The 18,663-nt window shown below is 46.2% G+C and overlaps 1 protein-coding gene across 1 annotated transcript; it reads right to left on the bottom strand.

The window, feature by feature from the left end:
* Nucleotides 1–446: 446 nt before the first annotated feature.
* On the bottom strand, nucleotides 447–7,333 carry LOC309565991 (uncharacterized protein; the record flags this gene model as incomplete). The annotated part of the gene is made up of 4 exons (XM_082271012.1): nucleotides 447–454; nucleotides 5,772–5,986; nucleotides 6,746–6,847; nucleotides 7,149–7,333. 4 exons carry the CDS (start codon nucleotides 7,331–7,333, stop codon nucleotides 447–449), a joined length of 510 nt encoding a protein of 169 aa, XP_082127138.1.
* Nucleotides 7,334–18,663: the final 11,330 nt, after the last annotated feature.

The raw sequence follows: 18,663 nt of genomic DNA, 5'->3' as shown, positions 1-18,663 counted from the left end.
TGTAAAAAGGTCCCCCCAGAGAAGAAATATGCGCTCAGGATGGCTTTGATGTCAACTGCGCAATCCTTTGTGGTTGAGGAGCCAACAACATCTACAGCGTGTATGGAAACACCCCACCACACATATCCCCCTTATCACCAGTACCCACCACCACCAAGTACACCGTATGGCCTGCCAAGAAAGCGCCCATACTTTGATGAGTACGGAAATATGCTGAATCCCTCCAGGCCCCCTATGTTTTATCCAATACCACCTCCCATTGCCTCCACCCTTGGCCCCCCAAAACCTTACCAACCTACACCCACTCAGGTTATGCCTTTTCAGGAAAGGCAATACTATCAGGGAGCATCGACTTATTACCCTGGCCCATCCACTAGTTCAGGTTGTGGGTCGACTGAACCAATAACCTACCAGGAGTTGTAATCTTTTTTTTTTTTTGGCTGTTGTTACTTTACTTGGGCAAAATAACAAAAAAATGACAAATTCAAAGCCCAACAGTTTTGTCTTTTTTCCAGTCCAAAAAAGGAAATTTGTTTATTTTTTTACCTGATATTTTATATTTTTTTGTTGTTTTGGTGCTGGAATAACCAAAACATTTGTAATGTTTATTGCAAATAAAGTTTATTTTTTGATAATTTCATGAAAAACAAAAATAAATAAATAAATAAAAAATACTCTTGTTACATAATCTGTGTTTTTTTGTTGTTGTTGTTGTAGAGTACTTTCATTACTGTCTGTTATGCTATATAAGTATATCTACTGGGAACACAGAACAACATAAGATAAAATAAATGGATTTTTGTAAAATCTTACCGTAAAATCCTTTTCTCTTAGCTCATCGACAGACGTAGTCCTCGGTGATACACCACCTTCGGGTTATGTTACCTCCGCAGGAGCAGGACTAGACAGGAAATTAAAAAGCTCTGGCCACACCCTAGGGGCAGTCCCAGAGGGTATATCCTCTCTCTCTCTGCCTCAGCAAATCAGTTATGTGAAAAAGCAGTGCTTAGAGAATTTAACCCAACCCAACTCCAAAACAGAGGGGCGGGGACTACGTCTGTCGATGAGCTAAGAGAAAAGGATTTTACGGTAAGATTTTACAAAAATCCATTTTTCTCTAGCGCTCATCGACAGACGTAGTCCTCGGTGATACACCACCTTCGGGACGTCCCAGAGCAGTATCACAACTGAGGGGTGGGAAAATGGAAATCAAATCCCAATCTAGAAGGCCCAACCGGTGCCAACTAGAAGTTTACAATGCTCATCCTTAATGATGAGACTCAACCAAAAAAAGAGAAAACAAATTTTTTTTTTCAAACAGAAAAAAACCCTCGAGGTAGACCACCGGTCTCCTCAAATTGCGGCCTGCAAAACCTTGCGGCCAAATGAGGCATCCGCCGATGCCGTCACATCAATTTTATAGAATTTTGTAAAGGTATGTACCGACGACCAGGTGGCCGCCTTACATACCTGGACCACTGACGCCTGATGGCGAAAGGCCCAGGAAGTACTGAGCGCTCGAGTGGAGTGCGCCCTAACAGGGAACGGAGGACTCTGACCCTTAATAGAATAAGCCTGTACCACCGTTTGTCTAATCCATTTGGCAATGGTCGCGGCAGATGCAGGCAAACCCTTTCTGGGGCCATCCGTGATCACAAAAAGTGAATCCGTCTTACGGAATGATTCCGTAGCTTTCAGGTATACCCTGATTGCCCGAACCACATCTAAGGAATGCAACGCATGTTCCCGATGATGCTTGGGCTGAGGACACAAGGAAGGTAGTACAATATCTTCATTCAGATGAAAATCTGAAACCACCTTGGGAAGAAAAGATGGCTTAGGATGAAGTACTACCTTATCCCTATGAATCACTAGGTATGGTGACTGGCATGATAATGCAGCCAGTTCTGACACCCTGCGAGCAGAAGTAATAGCCACCAAGAAGGCCACCTTCTGGGATAGAGTAAGCAAGGGAATCTCCCTGATGTTTTCAAAGGGAGGTTTCTGTAGAACCGACAAAACCAAATTAAGATCCCAGGGCGGTAAGGGCGCGCGGACTGGAGGAGCCAGGTGCCGCACCCCCTGGATGAAATTCCGCACCAAGGATTTGGTAGCTAAAGGCTTCTGAAAGAAGATTGCTAATGCTGAAACTTGACCCTTGATGGTGCTCAAGGCTAGCTTCTGCTCAACCCCTTGTTGCAAAAAAGGCCAATATTCGAGTCACCGAATAGGTACGTGGAGGAAATCCTAAAGATTCGCACCACGCAATATAAGACTTCCATGTGTGATAATAGACTTTGCTGGAAGTCGCTTTCCTTGCTTTAATAAGGGTAGGAATGACTGAAGTAGACAAACCTCTGTCCTTCAGTACTTGGGTCTCAATGGCCAGGCCATTAAAACCAGCGACTGTAAAGCACGAAGGTAAATTGGTCCTTGAGACCACAGACACTCCCTGAGACGAAGTTCCCACGGAACGTCTGCGACTAACATGTCCAAGTCGGCCAGGCCGGCTTGAGGAGGCCAGCCTAGAATTTCTAGGACCACTGGCGCTGATTGGATCTGAACCAGGCGTCCCTAGAGCTATCTGGCCCCGACCATCCGAGAAAGTCTGGTCGTTTTCTGTTCCCACACATTTATCAGATACCTGATAGTTATCAGGAAAGGTGATCTTTTCTGGTTGAACCTCAGGGACCGAAGTCACCCGACTAGAGGCTACTTGGCCTATCTGGTCAACCAGATCCGATTCCTGTGAGGTATCGGGACTAATCTTAGGAAAAGGTAAAGGAAAAGATCTTTTCAGGGAACGGTAACTACCGCTTCCTGTGGTACTTAAATGTTGGAAGGGAAGAATCGCACCGGTAGTAGTGGTTGATGCTCGATCTAATGTCCTGAATACCGGTGAAAACGTCCCCCCACCCTGAAACCGGGTGGGGGCGCACCTTCAGGCTGTGTACTCCTTTGCTTCGGGTTTGGCTGGGTTGGTCCCCTTCTTGAACCCTCCTGGAGGAGTCTTGCCTTTCCCGCTAGTACCAGCCGGGCGCCCTTTATGGGCGGTAAAGAAAGGTCCTCGCTTGTTGCGAGGTCCCTTAGCTTTTGCAGCCTGTGGCAAAAAAGTGCTCTTGCCCCCAGTGGCATCCTTAATGATTTCATCTAGGTTGGCTCCAAATAGACGATTCCCCTGAAAGGGGAGATTGGTCAAGGTCTTTTTGGAACCTAGGTCAGCTGACCAGCATTTTAACCACAGCACACGTCTGAGGATCACTGCTAACTTAGATGCATGCCCTAATAGGGGAGTAGTGTCCAAGGCTGCGTCACAGATAAACCGTAGCCCTTGTATGATCTGTTCCATCAAATCAGAAGTCTCCTGGGGAATATCTTTTCCCCTAAGATCTTAGCGTACCATTTTCGCCCATTCCGTAAGTGTCTGGGAAACTAGACCAATAACGATTACTGGTCTAAATGCTGACCCTATCAGAGAAAAGATAGTGCGGGACTCTGCTTCTATCTTTCGATCCACCGGGTCCTTAAAGGACGAAGTGTCCTCCACTGGAATAACCGTGGCTTTATTCAGCCTGGAAATAGGCGGATCCACGACTGGTGGTACCGTCCATTTCTTAATGATGGATTCCTCAAACGGATAGCGTCTAGCAATACGCTTGGAAATAGTAAAGGTACGTTTAGAATGCTCCCATTCTCCTTTAATCTGATTACCAAAACATTTAGGTACAGGAAAAGCCTTCGCCGTCTTGATGGGCTTATTAGTCCCAAAAGGCCTCTCTGTTTCAGTTGCCTCTGCCGGTAAAGCCTCAAGTTTTAAGGTTTCTTGCACTGCCACAACTAGTGCGTCCACCAATGCTTCTTCCTGAATTATAGCAAGAGAAGAAGCGTCCTCCTCACTGTCTGAGGGGGCTTTACCTGGGATAACAGCCCTTGCAGAGGAACCTGCAACTGCCGTGACCATCTCTGAATCTGAGTCAGAGGTGTCAGATGGTATAGGGGTAGGCGGGGGTCGCTTCCTTGACCCCCGTCCCTGACAGGCCGCCTCCACCCGAGCCACCATAGACTCCAAAATTGCTGTAAATGACTCTATACTCTGTGCACCGGCGGGTCCCGAGGCCCCCTCGAGGGAAACAGGTGGGGGAATATGTGTGGCAGGGTCCATAATAACTCCAGTTACTTCCTGGATAATATAATTCAAAAGTAAAGAAAAAAACTTTTTTTTTTTTTTTTTTCTGACCCCCAGCGCCACAAAAAAAGCCCCTTAGTGTTACCTGCTTAGGGATCCCTATCGATCGAGAGAGAGAGAGATAGACCCCCAGGCTCACCACTTGATGCTCAGAGTTAAACTGCAACAGCTTACAGCGCTGTCTTGACAAACAGGAAGTCTTTTGGCTGGCTGCCCAGGAAGAAAGGAGGCGGCTCCGCCCCTCTGCACGCCTTCCGGCGCCTCCCCCAAGCTCCACGAGGTGTAGAATCACCTCAAACATGGCCGCCCCCATGCTGGAGACACGAGGCTACGCCAAAATGGCGGCTCGTGTGATTCAGCAAAAAAAATGGCGGCGGCCTAAACTGAATAGCGGTGTGCTGCAGGGCACACAACACTCTCTCTGCATGGGGATATGCGTGGTTGGCGGTACCGGCCCTGGCGGACCACGTGGCCGTTCGGGAGGCCTGCTAAATAGCTGGAGATCTGATTTGGAAGGCAGTCTACATGTCCGTGGCTTCTGACTGGTAGGTAGCTTATACTTAACCCATAAGATTCCCAGAATGCCACAGATTACATCTTTAAAACATGTATACAATAGATTGTTAGCTCCCAAGCCAAGCCTCCTGGCTTTTGCACACATAAATCACACTCAAAGTAGGAGGATTTGTGACATGTTATAGGATAGAAAGGACTCTTTCTTACCATACAGAGAGGGGCCCGCGTTCACCACAAAACCCGTCAGGGAAAAAGGGGGAACATACTACTCACCATACCGGAACCAGGCGGGCACCAACTCCTGACAGTACCCCTCTCCACCGGGGCGGGAGGGCTGTCGACCAATACGGACGCCGTGACTCATGGTCTTTGGCGTTTCAGCGAGACGTTTAACTCGTGGGGTCAGTCCCTTAATGGGACTTTGTCGCGGCCGACCCAGCGCGGAGCTATGGCCTGCACGCGCTCGTAGGCTGAACTGGGGTGACCACCGGATCTCAACATCCAGCCCGTCGCCCAGTTCAGCTTTCTTGCTTGAAGATCTCACAGGAACACTGGAGAAAAAAGCTGTCTAAAAAATCTTTTTAAGAAAAAAATCTTGCCAGGACCGAAGATCCCAGCAAGGTATCTAGGTCCTTACTCCTAACTAGACAGAAAATAACTGATTTGCTGAGGCAGAGAGAGAGAGGATATACCCTCTGGGACTGCCCCTAGGGTGTGGCCAGAGCTTTTTAATTTCCTGTCTAGTCCTGCTCCTGCGGAGGTAACATAACCCGAAGGTGGTGTATCACCGAGGACTACGTCTGTCGATGAGCGCTAGAGAAAATGTAGTTTTATTATATCTAGAAATGGAACTATATACAGAATTTGAATACAATTGCACATTTTGCAGAAATATAAGAAAAACATAACAGAACTAATTTTATTCAAAATTGGACTGTGCTGGAACGTGGGATACATTATGTAATAGCATCCTGCTGCCAGGAGACAGAACAAGCAGTAGACATGAAAAAGGATGTGAATTCCTAACGCACAGTGGCACCATTGCTTGTGCCCCTACTGGCACTCAAACGTGCACCCTCCATGTCATGCATGTTGGAATCTTCATGAATGTACCCATCATGAAGTGCTACATAGTTGTGAAGCACACATGCTGCTTTGACCGCACATATTGCATTATCCATTTTTAAATTGATAGCTGTATGCAGGAACCTCCACTTGTTAGCTAAAATTCCAAAAGTGCATTCAACTACTCGTCTTGCCCTAGTTAAGCGGTAGTTGAAAACTCTTTAGTCCACAGTCAGAGACCGATTGGAATAAGGCCTTAATACATGAGGACTGAGAGCTAAAGCCTCATCTCCAACAAAAACAAATGGCTGTGGTGGTCCGTTTGTCCCTGGTAGTGGACAGTCTGGTGGCAGCTGAAGTCCATTTTCCCTCAACATTCTTCCGAATGTGGATCTCGCAAATATGCTCGAGTCTGAGCTACTTCCATACGAACCTATGTCTACATAGCTAAAACAATATTTGGCTTCAGCCACCGCTAGTAAGACAAAAGAAAAGTATTTTTAGTAATTGAAGAATTTACTTCCACTGCCAATAGGCTTCACTATTCTGATGTGTTTTCCATCAATTGCACCAACACAATTTGGAAAATTGCAGTGGTCCCAGAAATATTCGGGTATCTTGCACCAGTCTTCTGTAGTGGGTTTCTTCAGGACCAAATCCCTAAGAACATTCCAGATGGCTCTGCAAGTATCATGGATAATATTGCTGGCAGTAGATTTGCCAACCAAGAACTCATAATGTAAACTTGCAAAGGAATGTCCAGTTGCCAGGTACCTAAAATGGAGAAAAGAATGTTAGAATGATGCATAAACTGGCTTGGAAGAAGGTGCCTGAGGAAATGAAGGAAGAAGAGGAGCAGGAAAAAGACACTGTTGAAAAGAAACATGGCAAACATAATCACACCCACAACTACATAGGGGTCACATAATGATGTGGATCTCCAAATGCCTCAGGAGGTAAGTAGGTTTAAAAAGTTACCTCAATGTTATAATGAGTCTTTCTACGGGCGAAATACTCCTTCCGAAGCTAGTGTTTTGTCGCTCTAGATGGCTGGAGAGCAAAGCCAACAATTCATCAAAACTGTAAAGAAAAATATATGGCAATTATCAACATTATCAATATAAAAATTACATACATAGAGACATACACAGAGAGAAATTCACAGCTCAGCCCCGCAGCTGGAGGAGACAGGCATAGCTCCCTTACCTCCCACTGTATGGCCTGATTATCAGATGGCCACGGAGCAGGTGGCCCAGGGCCCTATGGTCAGTCCGGGCCTGATAATGATCATGCATATACACAATGGTGACCATGCATATAAACATTTTTGTTAAAAATCACTTTTTGCAATTTACAAGTTGACATGAACATATGTTCTCACCTTTTAATTGACATCCGTGTGTAATTGAAGAATTTGTCTTCATGAGCACGGAGGTCCTGATAAAGGATCCTGAACTGGCCTCTCTCTTCCCTTTGGGTGATGACAGGATGGATCCAAAAGCGATGCCTTCTCCTTTTCCGGTCCTCTTCTTCTTCCTCATCAATAACGGCTGCTACAGCAGCCATAATGACTGCTGCCCCAACATATTGCATAGCCAACATGTTGGCTGCACCAAACAATACTATTCCAAAACAGAAAATTACATCACTTGCAGGAAAAGTAATTATCACTAGCAGGAAAAGGAATCACTTTGCGCAAATCGCATACATCAAAGTCGCAACAAGTCGTTGTAAAGTCGTACACAAGTCGTACACAATTCACAGTACAAAATCGCAATTGAAATCGCGCGACTTTGTAGGCGCAATAGTGGAAACATAGCCTAAATACTGTATAAATTGTATTTATCCCATTAGACCTTTTTCATGTATCTATAGGACAATTTTAAACAACATCACTGTATACCTTTACTGATTTTTTTTTGTTTTAATTTTGGACTTTCTGTACTTATCCTTTAATTCTTTGTATCTCTTTATACCATGATACAATCAGCTACTTCACAATTATATTTGAATCATTTCTTCTAAAGCTGTGTATACTTAGCGCCATCTAGTGGCCATACACCAAAATGAGTGAACTAAGATCTCATTATTTACTATTTAATTTGTATGAGTTTATGTAACAATAGTGGGCCCTAAAAGGGCTTTTTAGGGTTGTTTCATTGTTTTTTATTCTAGATGTGCATGCAGGTTTTTTTTGCTGCCATTTGGAATCAGACCTAGTAATAATTTATCTGTACTATAGACTATATTTTATTCCCCTATAGTTACACATAGTTACATAGTTACATAGTTAGTGAGGCTGAAAAAAGACACAAGTCCATCCAGTTCAACCTATGTGTGTGTGTTTGCTTTTAACCGTACATTGTATACCCCTGTATGTTGTGGTCTTTAAGGTGTCCATCCAATAGTTTTTTGAAACTATCAATGCTCCCCGCTGATACGACTGCTTGCGGAAGAGAATTCCACATCCTTACCGCTCTTACAGTGAAGAACCCCTTACGCACTTTAAGGTTAAACCGCCTTTCCTCTAGTTTTAGTGAGTGGCCACGTGTCTTATTGTATTCCCTTACTCGAAATAGTTTGTTCCTTATGCTAGGGTCGCCAGTACAGTATTTGTACATTGATATCATATCCCCCCTCAAGCGTCTCTTCTCCAGAGAGAATAGGTTCAGTGCTTGTAGTCTTTCCTTATAGCCGATGTCCTCCATTCCCCTAATTATTTTTGTTGCCCTTCTCTGGACTTTCTCCAGTTCCAGCACATCCTTCCTGAGGACCGGTGCCCAGAACTGGACAGCATACTCCAGATGTGGCCGGACCAGAGTCTTGTAGAGTGGGAGAATAATCTCTTTATTTCTGGAGTGAATCCCCTTTTTTATACAACCCAGTATTCTGTTGGCTTTGCTTGCAGCGGCTTGGCATTGCATGCCACTTCCAAGCCTGTTGTCTACCAGTACCCCCAGGTCCCTTTCCATCCTAGACTCACCCAGAGGTTCCCCCCCTAGTGAGTAGCTTGCTTTCTGGTTTCTGGCCCCCAAGTGCATTACTTTACATTTTTCTACATTAAATCTCATCTGCCATGTAGTTGCCCACCCCGTTATTTTGTTCAGGTCTGCTTGCAAGATTTCCACATCCTGCATAGAAGATATTGGCATGCCTAGTTTAGTATCATCTGCAAATACTGAGATTGTACTAGATATCCCCTCCTCTAGATCATTTATAAATAAATTAAACAGGATTGGTCCCAGGACAGAACCCTGGGGGACCCCACTTTCCACACCCGCCCAATCCGAGTACTCCCCATTAATCACCACCCTCTGCACTCTCCCCTGGAGCCAGTTCTCTATCCAGGTACTCACCTTATGGTCCATACCTACCTTCCTTAGTTTGTACAGTAAGCGTTTGTGGGGAACGGTGTCAAAGGCCTTTGCAAAGTCCAGATACACCACATCCACAGGCTTACCTTTATCTAAGTGGCAGCTCACTTCATCGTAGAAGGTTAATAGATTGGTTTGGCATGAACGATTTTTCATGAATCCATGCTGATTACTACTTATAATACCGTTTTCATTACTAAAGTCTTGTATGTGGTCCCTTATCATCCCCTCCAAAATTTTGCAGACTACAGATGTTAGGCTGACCGGCCTATAGTTACCCGGGATATATCTCGGCCCCTTTTTAAATATTGGTACCACGTTAGCTTTTTTCCAATCAGCTGGCACCATACCTGTCTGTAAACTATCCTTAAAGATCAAGAATAATGGTCTGGCAATCACCTGACTGAGCTCATTTAGAACCCTTGGGTGCAAGCCATCCGGTCCCGGGGATTTATTTATGTTAAGTTTCTCTAGTTTAGCTCTAAGTCTATCCTCTGTTAGCCATGGCGGCACTTCCTGAGGTGTATTATTTAGTTCGGCCTTACAAGCGGGGTTCGTGTAGCCCCCCGATTCCTTTGTGAAAACTGAAGAAAAGAAATTATTTAACACTTCCGCCTTTTCTCTGTCCTCAGTGGCCATTTTTCCTTTATCATCTTTTATGGGGCCAATGGGTTCTGGCCTCGCTTTCCTACTGTTTATATACTTAAAGAACTTCTTGGGGTTCTTTTTACTCTCCTCCGCTATATGTCTCTCGTGTTCTATTTTAGCCGCCCTGATTTCATCTTTACATTTCTTATTACACTCTTTGTAATGCTTAAATGCTGCCAATGACCCCTCAGTCTTGTATTTTTTGAAGGCCTTTTCTTTAGCTCTAATTTTTATGTTGGAGTTTAGCCACCCAGGGTTTAGTTTTGCTCTTTTAAATTTATTTCCCTGTGGAATGCACTGGCCCACCCCCTTGTTAAGTATGCTCTTGAAGCACTCCCATTTTTCCTCCGTGTTCTTTGTTCCCAGGGTTCTATCCCATTTGATATTTTCTAGCAGCGAGCGCAGTTTAGGGAAATTGGCTCTTTTGAAATTCAGTGTCCTTATATTACCCTTGTGTTTCCTATTACTGTAATTAATACTGAAACCAATTGACCTATGGTCACTGTTCCCTAAGTTGTCCCGTATTTCTATATCCGTGAGCAGGTCTGTATTGTTGGTAATCAGTAGGTCAAGTACCGCATTGTTTCTTGTCGGTGCATTCACCATCTGACCCATGAAATTGTCCTGCAAAACATTTAGGAACTGCCGAGCCTTGGCTGAATGCGCGGTTCCTTCTGCCCAGTCTATATCAGGATAATTAAAGTCCCCCATTATAATGACATTTCCCATCCTTGCTGCAAATCCTATCTGTAACATGAGGTCCACCTCACCCTCCTCCCTCTGGTTTGGGGGCCTATAGCATACGCCCAATATTACCTTCCCCACCGTGCCTTTCCTTTGAAGCTCTACCCATAGGGATTCTGCCTCGTCCATAGCTCCATTATTAATATCATCCCTCATATTTACCTGTATACTGTTCTTAATATACAAACATACCCCTCCCCCTTTTTTACCCTCTCTATCTCTGCGATAAAGGGAATACCCCTGAATGGTCGCCATCCAGTCATGAGAGCTGTCAAACCAAGTCTCAGTTATCCCCACAAAATCTAAGTCCTCCTCAAACATCAGCAGCTCCAGCTCTCCCATCTTGTTGGCCAGGCTTCTGGCATTGGTATATAAGCCTCGTAATTTTGATGTTTTTAGGCTGCTCTCTTGATTTTTCCCCATACCCACCCTGGGTATAGGAGCTCCGAACACCCTACCGCTAATGCCCCCATTTCTGCCCTCTGAAACTTGCTTTCCACTGGCTAATTCTACATCTGTACCCTCCCCCCCATTCCCTAGTTTAAAAGCCCCTCTAACTTTTTGGCCATCCTCTCACCCAGTACGGCTGCACCCACCCCATTTAGGTGCAATCCGTCCCTACCAAAGAGCCGGTGACCGACTGAGAAGACGGCCCAGTTCTCCAGGAACCCGAAACCCTCCTTACTACACCAGCTCCTCAGCCACTCGTTAACTTCCCTAATCTCCCGCTGCCTCTCTGGTGTGGCTCGAGGTACCGGTAGTATTTCGGAAAATACTACCTTGGAGGTCCTAGTCCTCAACTTAGCGCCTAAGTCCCTGAAATCGTTTAGGACTCTCCGTCTTCCTCTGCCTATGTCATTGGTACCCACGTGTACCATGACAGCTGGGTCTTCCCCAGCCCCACCCAATAATCTGTTCACCCGATCCGCGATGTGCCGAACCCGAGCGCCCGGCAAACAACAGACTGTTCGGCGCACATGGTCTATGTCACAGATTACACTATCTGTCCTTCTAATAATTGAGTCCCCTACCACCAGCACCTGTCTTTCCTTTCCCTTTCTCCCGGCCTCACTGGAGGAGTTCGTCCCCTGGCAGCTAGGGGCGTTGCTCTGCTCCAGCAATGCTGGTCCCTGACTGGTTTCCCCAACATCACACAACGGGGCGTATCTATTGGGGTGCTCCAGCCCAGGATCAGCCTCCTTGACTTGTCCCCTTCTACCCCTCCTAACTGTCACCCCTCTGCTCTGCTCTGATGCCTGCACCTCCGATACTCCGCCCACCTCTGTGCAGGCCCCTGTCTGCACCTGATTGGTACAATCCTGGCTCTCCTCCGGTATGGACATTCGTCTCAGTGTTGCCAGCTGCTTCCCTAGATTCAGGACCTGAGCTTCCAGGGAAGCAACGTGCTTACATTTTGCGCATTTGTATTCGCCCTCGATCGCATGACCGAGGAACGCATACATATCACAAGATGTACACCGAGTCGCATCCCCACACCCGCCGGGCATTGTACCTACTATCTAATCTAATGGGGATTCAGAGATTTAAGTCTATCCTATGTGGCTATTTCCTGGCTTCCTAACGCTACCTTCTCACCCTCTGGTATTCCGCTCCACTCACTTGACACCGGTCAGTCACCCAACACTCACAATCTCACAGCCCGGTCAGACGCACAACGCCGAGTCGCACAGCCCGGTCAGACGCACAACACTAAGTCGCACAGCCCGGTCAGACGCACAACACTAAGTCGCACAGCCCGGTCAGACGCACAACACTAAGTCGCACAGCGCGGTCAGACGCACAACATTCAGTCGCACAGCCCGGTCAGACGCATAACACTGAGTCGCACAGCCCGGTCAGACATATTTTATTTTCATACAATTCTATTTTTTTTCATTTTTATTCTTAAGTATATATCTTTCCATTCATGATTTTAAGTAAATACCTAAAGCATTAAGTTACTATTTTTGTTATTCTGACCTTTTTTAAGCCGCCTTTTCTTTAGTACATATCCTTTTTTTTATCCTAAAATCTACCACGTTAAGGTACATTTTTCCTTATACAATTTGTGTCTATCCCCTTGCAGTGGTTAGAGCTGGCTCATACAGAACACATTCTAGGCTCGAGAAAGATATTCCTGAAACGTGTTTAGACGATATTCCCGAAAGGCATTGCCTAGCAGTCTGGAAGCGCCTCCGAAAAGAAAATGCTGCTGAGCTACAGAATGTCACCTGCCACCATCCCAAGGTGATTCTTCCACGTCATGCCCACAGTGAGTGTGCCTTTGTCGGCGCCATCAGACTAGTCCACCTCTAACCATGAGTGGATTTACTGTATTGGACATTATCCAGGGCCCATTATAAGCAGGGCCGGCGCTAGAATATTTTACGCCCTAGGCAAGACAAGCTACTTGCGCCCCCCAAAAAAAAGGGAAGGGGTTAAAAACTCCATGTCATACCCAGTGACCCTGATCCGATGGTTCCTCCATGTTATGCTTTCATACCCAGTGACCCCCCATATTCCTCCATGTCACACCCGGGGACCCTAATGTCCCTCCGTGTCACACCCAGGGACTTTGATGTTTTTCCTTGTCACACCCTTGGACCCCAATATTCCTCCATGTCATGCTGTCATACCCACTGACCCTGATGTTCCTCCATGTCACACCCAGGGACCCCCGTGTTCCTCCATGTCATGCTGTCATACTCAGTGACCCCAATGTTCCTCTATGTCAGACCCTGATGTTTTTCCATGTCACAGTTGGGGACCCTGATGTTCCTCCATGTCACACCTGAGGACCCTGATGTTCCTTCGTGTCACACTTGGGGACCCCAATCCCCCATGGCACATCCAGGGACCCCAATTCCTCATGGCACACCTGGTGACCCCGAACTCCTGTTACACCCGGTGACCCCTATCCTCCATGTCACAACTGGTGACTCTGATTCCCCATGGCACAGCTGGTGACCCCAATTCCCTTTCATATCAGGGATGCTCCATGTAACACCCAGGGACCACGATCCCCTGTTCTGGGGACACTAGCTGGGCGGTATGAAGAGAGTGGCCCCCACTCTGCCCTCCTTCACAGTGATCCTGCTGATTCCTTCTCCCAGGACGCTCTTCTCCTGGACCACAGTGCTCACCACAGCTCCAACCGGCTCCTGGTTGAGGGAAAAGCAGCCGTCTCGGAGCTCTGCATGTCCTTCATCAGCAACCTCCTCAGGCCATTCCGGTGCCTCGTCGCTTCTGCCCCAGTAAAGGTTCCGCCCTCCAGTGCCAAGCTCCGGCTCAGGTTCAGCTCTCCTCTGCTCCCTGCTTAATACCAAGCCAGGGAAATTAACGGCTGCCTACCAGCTCAGTGCAGAGAGTCACTTCCTGCCTGGGGTTAAGGCCGTTCAGCTCCAGCTGAAGAGGATCATCATGCAGGCAGCACTCTGGTGGGCTCCATTCCTGCCTCTTGGGGCCCCTCCAATAGTAGTGGAAAGCCAGGGCCTGATAGTTCCGCCACTGGCCAAGACACCTGGCATCTTTCTCTTTCCCTTCTTCCTCCCCTACCGCCACCTCTCCCCTCAGCTCACTATAATCATTCATGATGGAGAGAGAGTGCAGACTCCTGGCTGCGCCCCTAGGTGGCAATGCGCCCTAGGCGGCTGCCTAGTTTGCCTATTGGAAGCACCGGCCCTGATTATAAGCACCTCTTCCTCTTCCACGGTCTACTTATTTTTGTCATCAGATTTGACAGATGATTCTTTTAAGCTTACTTCCCCACATAAGTGGTCACACCACCACTCCAGTTTTGAGTGGCACAATTTTATAGAGGGCTTCCAACACTGGAACCAAAAGATTGTTTACACACTCCAACCCAAGCAGCTCTTTTTGAGAGCATAGTTGACCCTTTACCATACAAAAGAACCCTGTAGTCTTTCTACTTCTTATTCTAATTAACACTTTTATACTACTTTATACAATACTGACCTTTGCTGGCACACCTTTCTGTTCCCCAAGTCCAGACACACACGAGACTTGTGGGACCAATGCAAATCAAAGTCACACATAGACACAGACTTATGCACTACTCGTCTTTATTTTCTGGTTCAGTATCTTAAGTACAGTATAAAAAACAGGATATGACTGAGCAATGTAAAATATTAAACTTCCTGCGCTGCTCCAAAAAACAAATAAATATATATATATATAATATATAAAGTGCTAGTGCTTAACTTAATGTGCACAATAAAAATTGCCAATCAATATGAATAAATAATAAACGTGAATAAATAAAATAAATCAATAAATATAAACTGTTGTCTTATTCTTTCAATTAATCATGTGCTCAAAAAACATTGTGCAGTGACAGTCTTTGTGCAAAAATATAAGTCCAAAGTGCTGCGTGCTCATACAAAAAATGCTGGTGCTCTCTGTATACGAGTAGGTGCTCCCCTCTTGGTCCCCTACTCACCAGAAGCCAAATAATACAGCGCTTTCAGAATCTCCTTTGAAGATAAATGCCTTATTGGGCCAACATTTCAACAGCTTTATAGGTGTACTGTAGATCACAACATCCAGGTGATGCTCAAAAAAGAAAGAGATGCTGGCATCGTGAAGTATGTAAACACTTTATTCGATGCACACAATACAGGTTACACTTACAATTTAGCAGAGGTTCAAACGCCTGAAAATCATCCCACGGGCTTTTGATAACGCTCTGTGTGAGGAGCGAAACGCGTCAAGCTGTTCGTCTGAATACATATTACACCCGACTGCATCCTACTTCCGGCATACGGGGACACGGGGAGTGAGTATAGCCATTTGAAGTGGCGACCCGTGGGATGATTTTCAGGCGTTTGAACCTCTGCTAAATTGTAAGTGTAACCTGTATTGTGTGCATCGAATAAAGTGTTTACATACTTCACAATGCCAGCATCTCTTTCTTTTTTGAGCATCACCTGGATGTTGTGATCTACAGTACACCTATAAAGCTGTTGAAATGTTGGCCCAATAAGGCATTTATCTTCAAAAGAGATTCTGAAAGCGCTGTATTATTTGGCTTCTGGTGAGTAGGGGACCAAGAGGGGAGCACCTACTCGTATACAGAGAGCACCAGCATTTTTTGTATGAGCACGCAGCACTTTGGACTTATATTTTTGCACAAAGACTGTCACTGCACAATGTTTTTTGAGCACATGATTAATTGAAAGAATAAGACAACAGTTTATACTTATTGATTTATTTTATTTATTCACGTTTATTATTTATGCATATTGATTGGCAATTTTTATTGTGCACATTAAGTTAAGCACTAGCACTTTATATATTATATATATATATATTTATTTGTTTTGTGGAGCAGCGCAGGTAGTTTCATATTTTACACTTTTTAAGGAACGTCCCTTTCTTATACCAAGCAGCAGCTCACTTTATTGTATTATAAGAGCAATTTTAATCCTTAGTGCTAGCCTTTTATAAATTATGACTGAGCAATGTTTCCATTAAACCAATAGAGACTGTTCACCCATAGCTTACCACCATAGGACAGACCCACTTACATGGGGTGTACTCTATGTACCCCAAACATATTCTCCAATTATGGACATACACTTGTCAAATTATTAGCACTCGTTAGTACATACACATCTCTTAAAGTATATTGTGATGGGAGTCACTTTGGTTGGGGGGCCGTGAAACCCAGCTTACCTTAGAGAGGTTGGGAAATCCCTGTCTCAGCTCCCTGGGCCCCTCTTTTGTGTAAGTCACCCTGTGTCTATTAGTGACACAGGGTGACCAATGAAATTATGGACTTAATGGACACTGAGAATATGGTTTGGATTACTTAAATGGGACAGTAAAATTTGTCAAAAATATATCTCAAAGAATATATGAAGACTCTGGGACTCTAGGCCTAGCTGCCTATTGCCAATAAGGCTTCACACAGTCAGACTCCTAGCAGATACTAATATCATCAGCTCAACCACCTGCCCTCAAAACATCGTAATTATGCTGATTTACTCTGTGTTTACACTTATATTAATGTGTAATTTTGCATTGTATTTTAGCCTTGTTGCTGGCAGTCTGGTCTTCCAGTCTGGTTTAAGTGCGCTGAGTTAATTAGCATGTCAATGATAACCTTGTCTAGATGGCAACGAGTCCCAGGGCCGATATTCACTTTTCCCGATATATCAGTATCAGTCCCGGAAATTGCCGATATTATCGATATTGTCGTGACGTCATTGCGTATGTAAGGCCACGCGCCTCCGTGCACTGGGCTTAACCTTCTCCCTTCTTAGGGCCGCCTCCCTCGCCTTGGACAGCCTCGTCTGGAGTCGGAAGTCTCTCGGGAGTGTATAACACAGCCATACACCCACCCAAAGCAGCCCGGTGCCAGCCACCCACAGGCCCTGCACCAGCCAACCACAGGCCCTGTACTAGCCAGCCAGCCACCCACAGGCCCTGTACCTACCAGCCAGCTAGCCACAGGAACTGTACCAGCCAGCCACCCACAGGCCCTGTACAAGCCAGCTAGCCACAGGCACTATACCAGCCAGCCACCCACAGGCCCTGTACCAGCCAGCTAGCCACAGGCACTGTACCAGCCAGCCACCCACAGGCCTTGTACCAGCCAGCCCCCCACAGCCCCTGTGCCAGCCACCCGCCCACCACAAGGTGCCAGCCAGCCACCCACCACAGGGTGCCAGCCAGCCACCACAGGGTGCCAGCCAGCCAGCCACCCACCACAGGGTGCCAGCCAGCCACCCACCCACCACCACAGGGTGCCAGCCAGCCACCCACCACAGGGTGCCAGCCAGCCACCCACCCACCACCACAGGGTGCCAGCCAGCCACCCACCACCACAGGGTGCCAGCCAGCCACCCACTACAACAGGGTGCCAGATAGAAAGCCACTCACCACCGCAGGGTGCCAACTAGCCAGTCACCCACCACCACAGGGTGCCAGCCAGCCACCCACCACCACAGGGTGCCAGCCAGCCAGCCATTCACCACAGGGTGCCAGCCAGCCACCCACCACAGGGTGCCAGACAGACAAGATAGAAAAAGTAAAAGTGTCATCTGGGACTATTTCTCGTCTCCATCTCCAGGAAAAGCAACAGTGTGCAACACGTACACAAGCAATGTAAGCATGGGATCAGCTATTGCAAAAACCAAAAAATACGTCAAATCTTGGGGCCCATCTAAGAGTTCATCATGTTAAATTATATCATGCAGCACAGAAAAAAACACAATCAATCACAAGGTGAAATACCAGTATCCCAGCAGGCAGCAATAACAGATATGTTTCAGGAAAAAAACAGGTGGCTAAATTCGGATTGGAGATCCCAACTGCTGGACAGAGTAATCACAGAGATGATGGTCACTGGTAACCAGCCATTTACAATGGTGTCCGACTCTGGATTTAAGCGGTTGATGTCCATAGTCCATAGAGTCAAGAGTGACAAATATTATCAAACTGAAATGCTGGGAAAGATTCACCAAAAGGTCTTTGAGAAAGTGAAGTCTATGCTGAAACCAGAGAATGCTGGCAACTCAATCTCATTCACGACTGACTGCTGGTCAGGACAAACAGAGTCACTAATGAGTCTTACATGCCACTTCATTGACAGCGGATGGATAGGAAGGCATTTGGTGTTGAATACAAAAGTGATGCAAGGATCCCACACTGGGTAGTACATTAGAGAAAGGTTTCTTGGCATGCTGGAAGACTGGGGAATCACCAAAGACCGAGTGATGCTTGTGGTTCGAGACAGCAGAGCGAACATGGTGAAAGGAATGAGGCTTACAGACCTCAGTTGCATGGCACACACCCTCCAACTTGATATAATTGGCATGCTGAAGAGGTGCGCAGGCCATTTCCACCATTCAATCCTTGCCAAACAGCGACTGAGGTGCATTCAGGAAGACCTTGACCTACCCAAAAACAACTTGATTGACGCTGTTCCAACACAATGGAACTCAACACTTCACATGCTGCAAAGAATGCTGGAGCAGAAGCAAGCTCTTACCATCTATTCAGATGAATATGGAGGATATTCTTGTCCTACTGCTGATCAGCCAATGTCATTGAGACCCTCCTTCCCATAGAGGAAGTGATACTAGAGGTGAGTCATTACGACTCATC

The sequence above is a fragment of the Pelophylax lessonae genome, assembly GCF_965119305.1.
Source record: "Pelophylax lessonae genome assembly, chromosome: 10".
In the NCBI taxonomy this organism is placed as follows: Eukaryota; Metazoa; Chordata; class Amphibia; order Anura; family Ranidae; genus Pelophylax; species Pelophylax lessonae.
The sequence above is the reverse complement of the archived record's forward strand: the minus strand, read 5'-3'. Positions and strand labels throughout refer to the sequence as shown.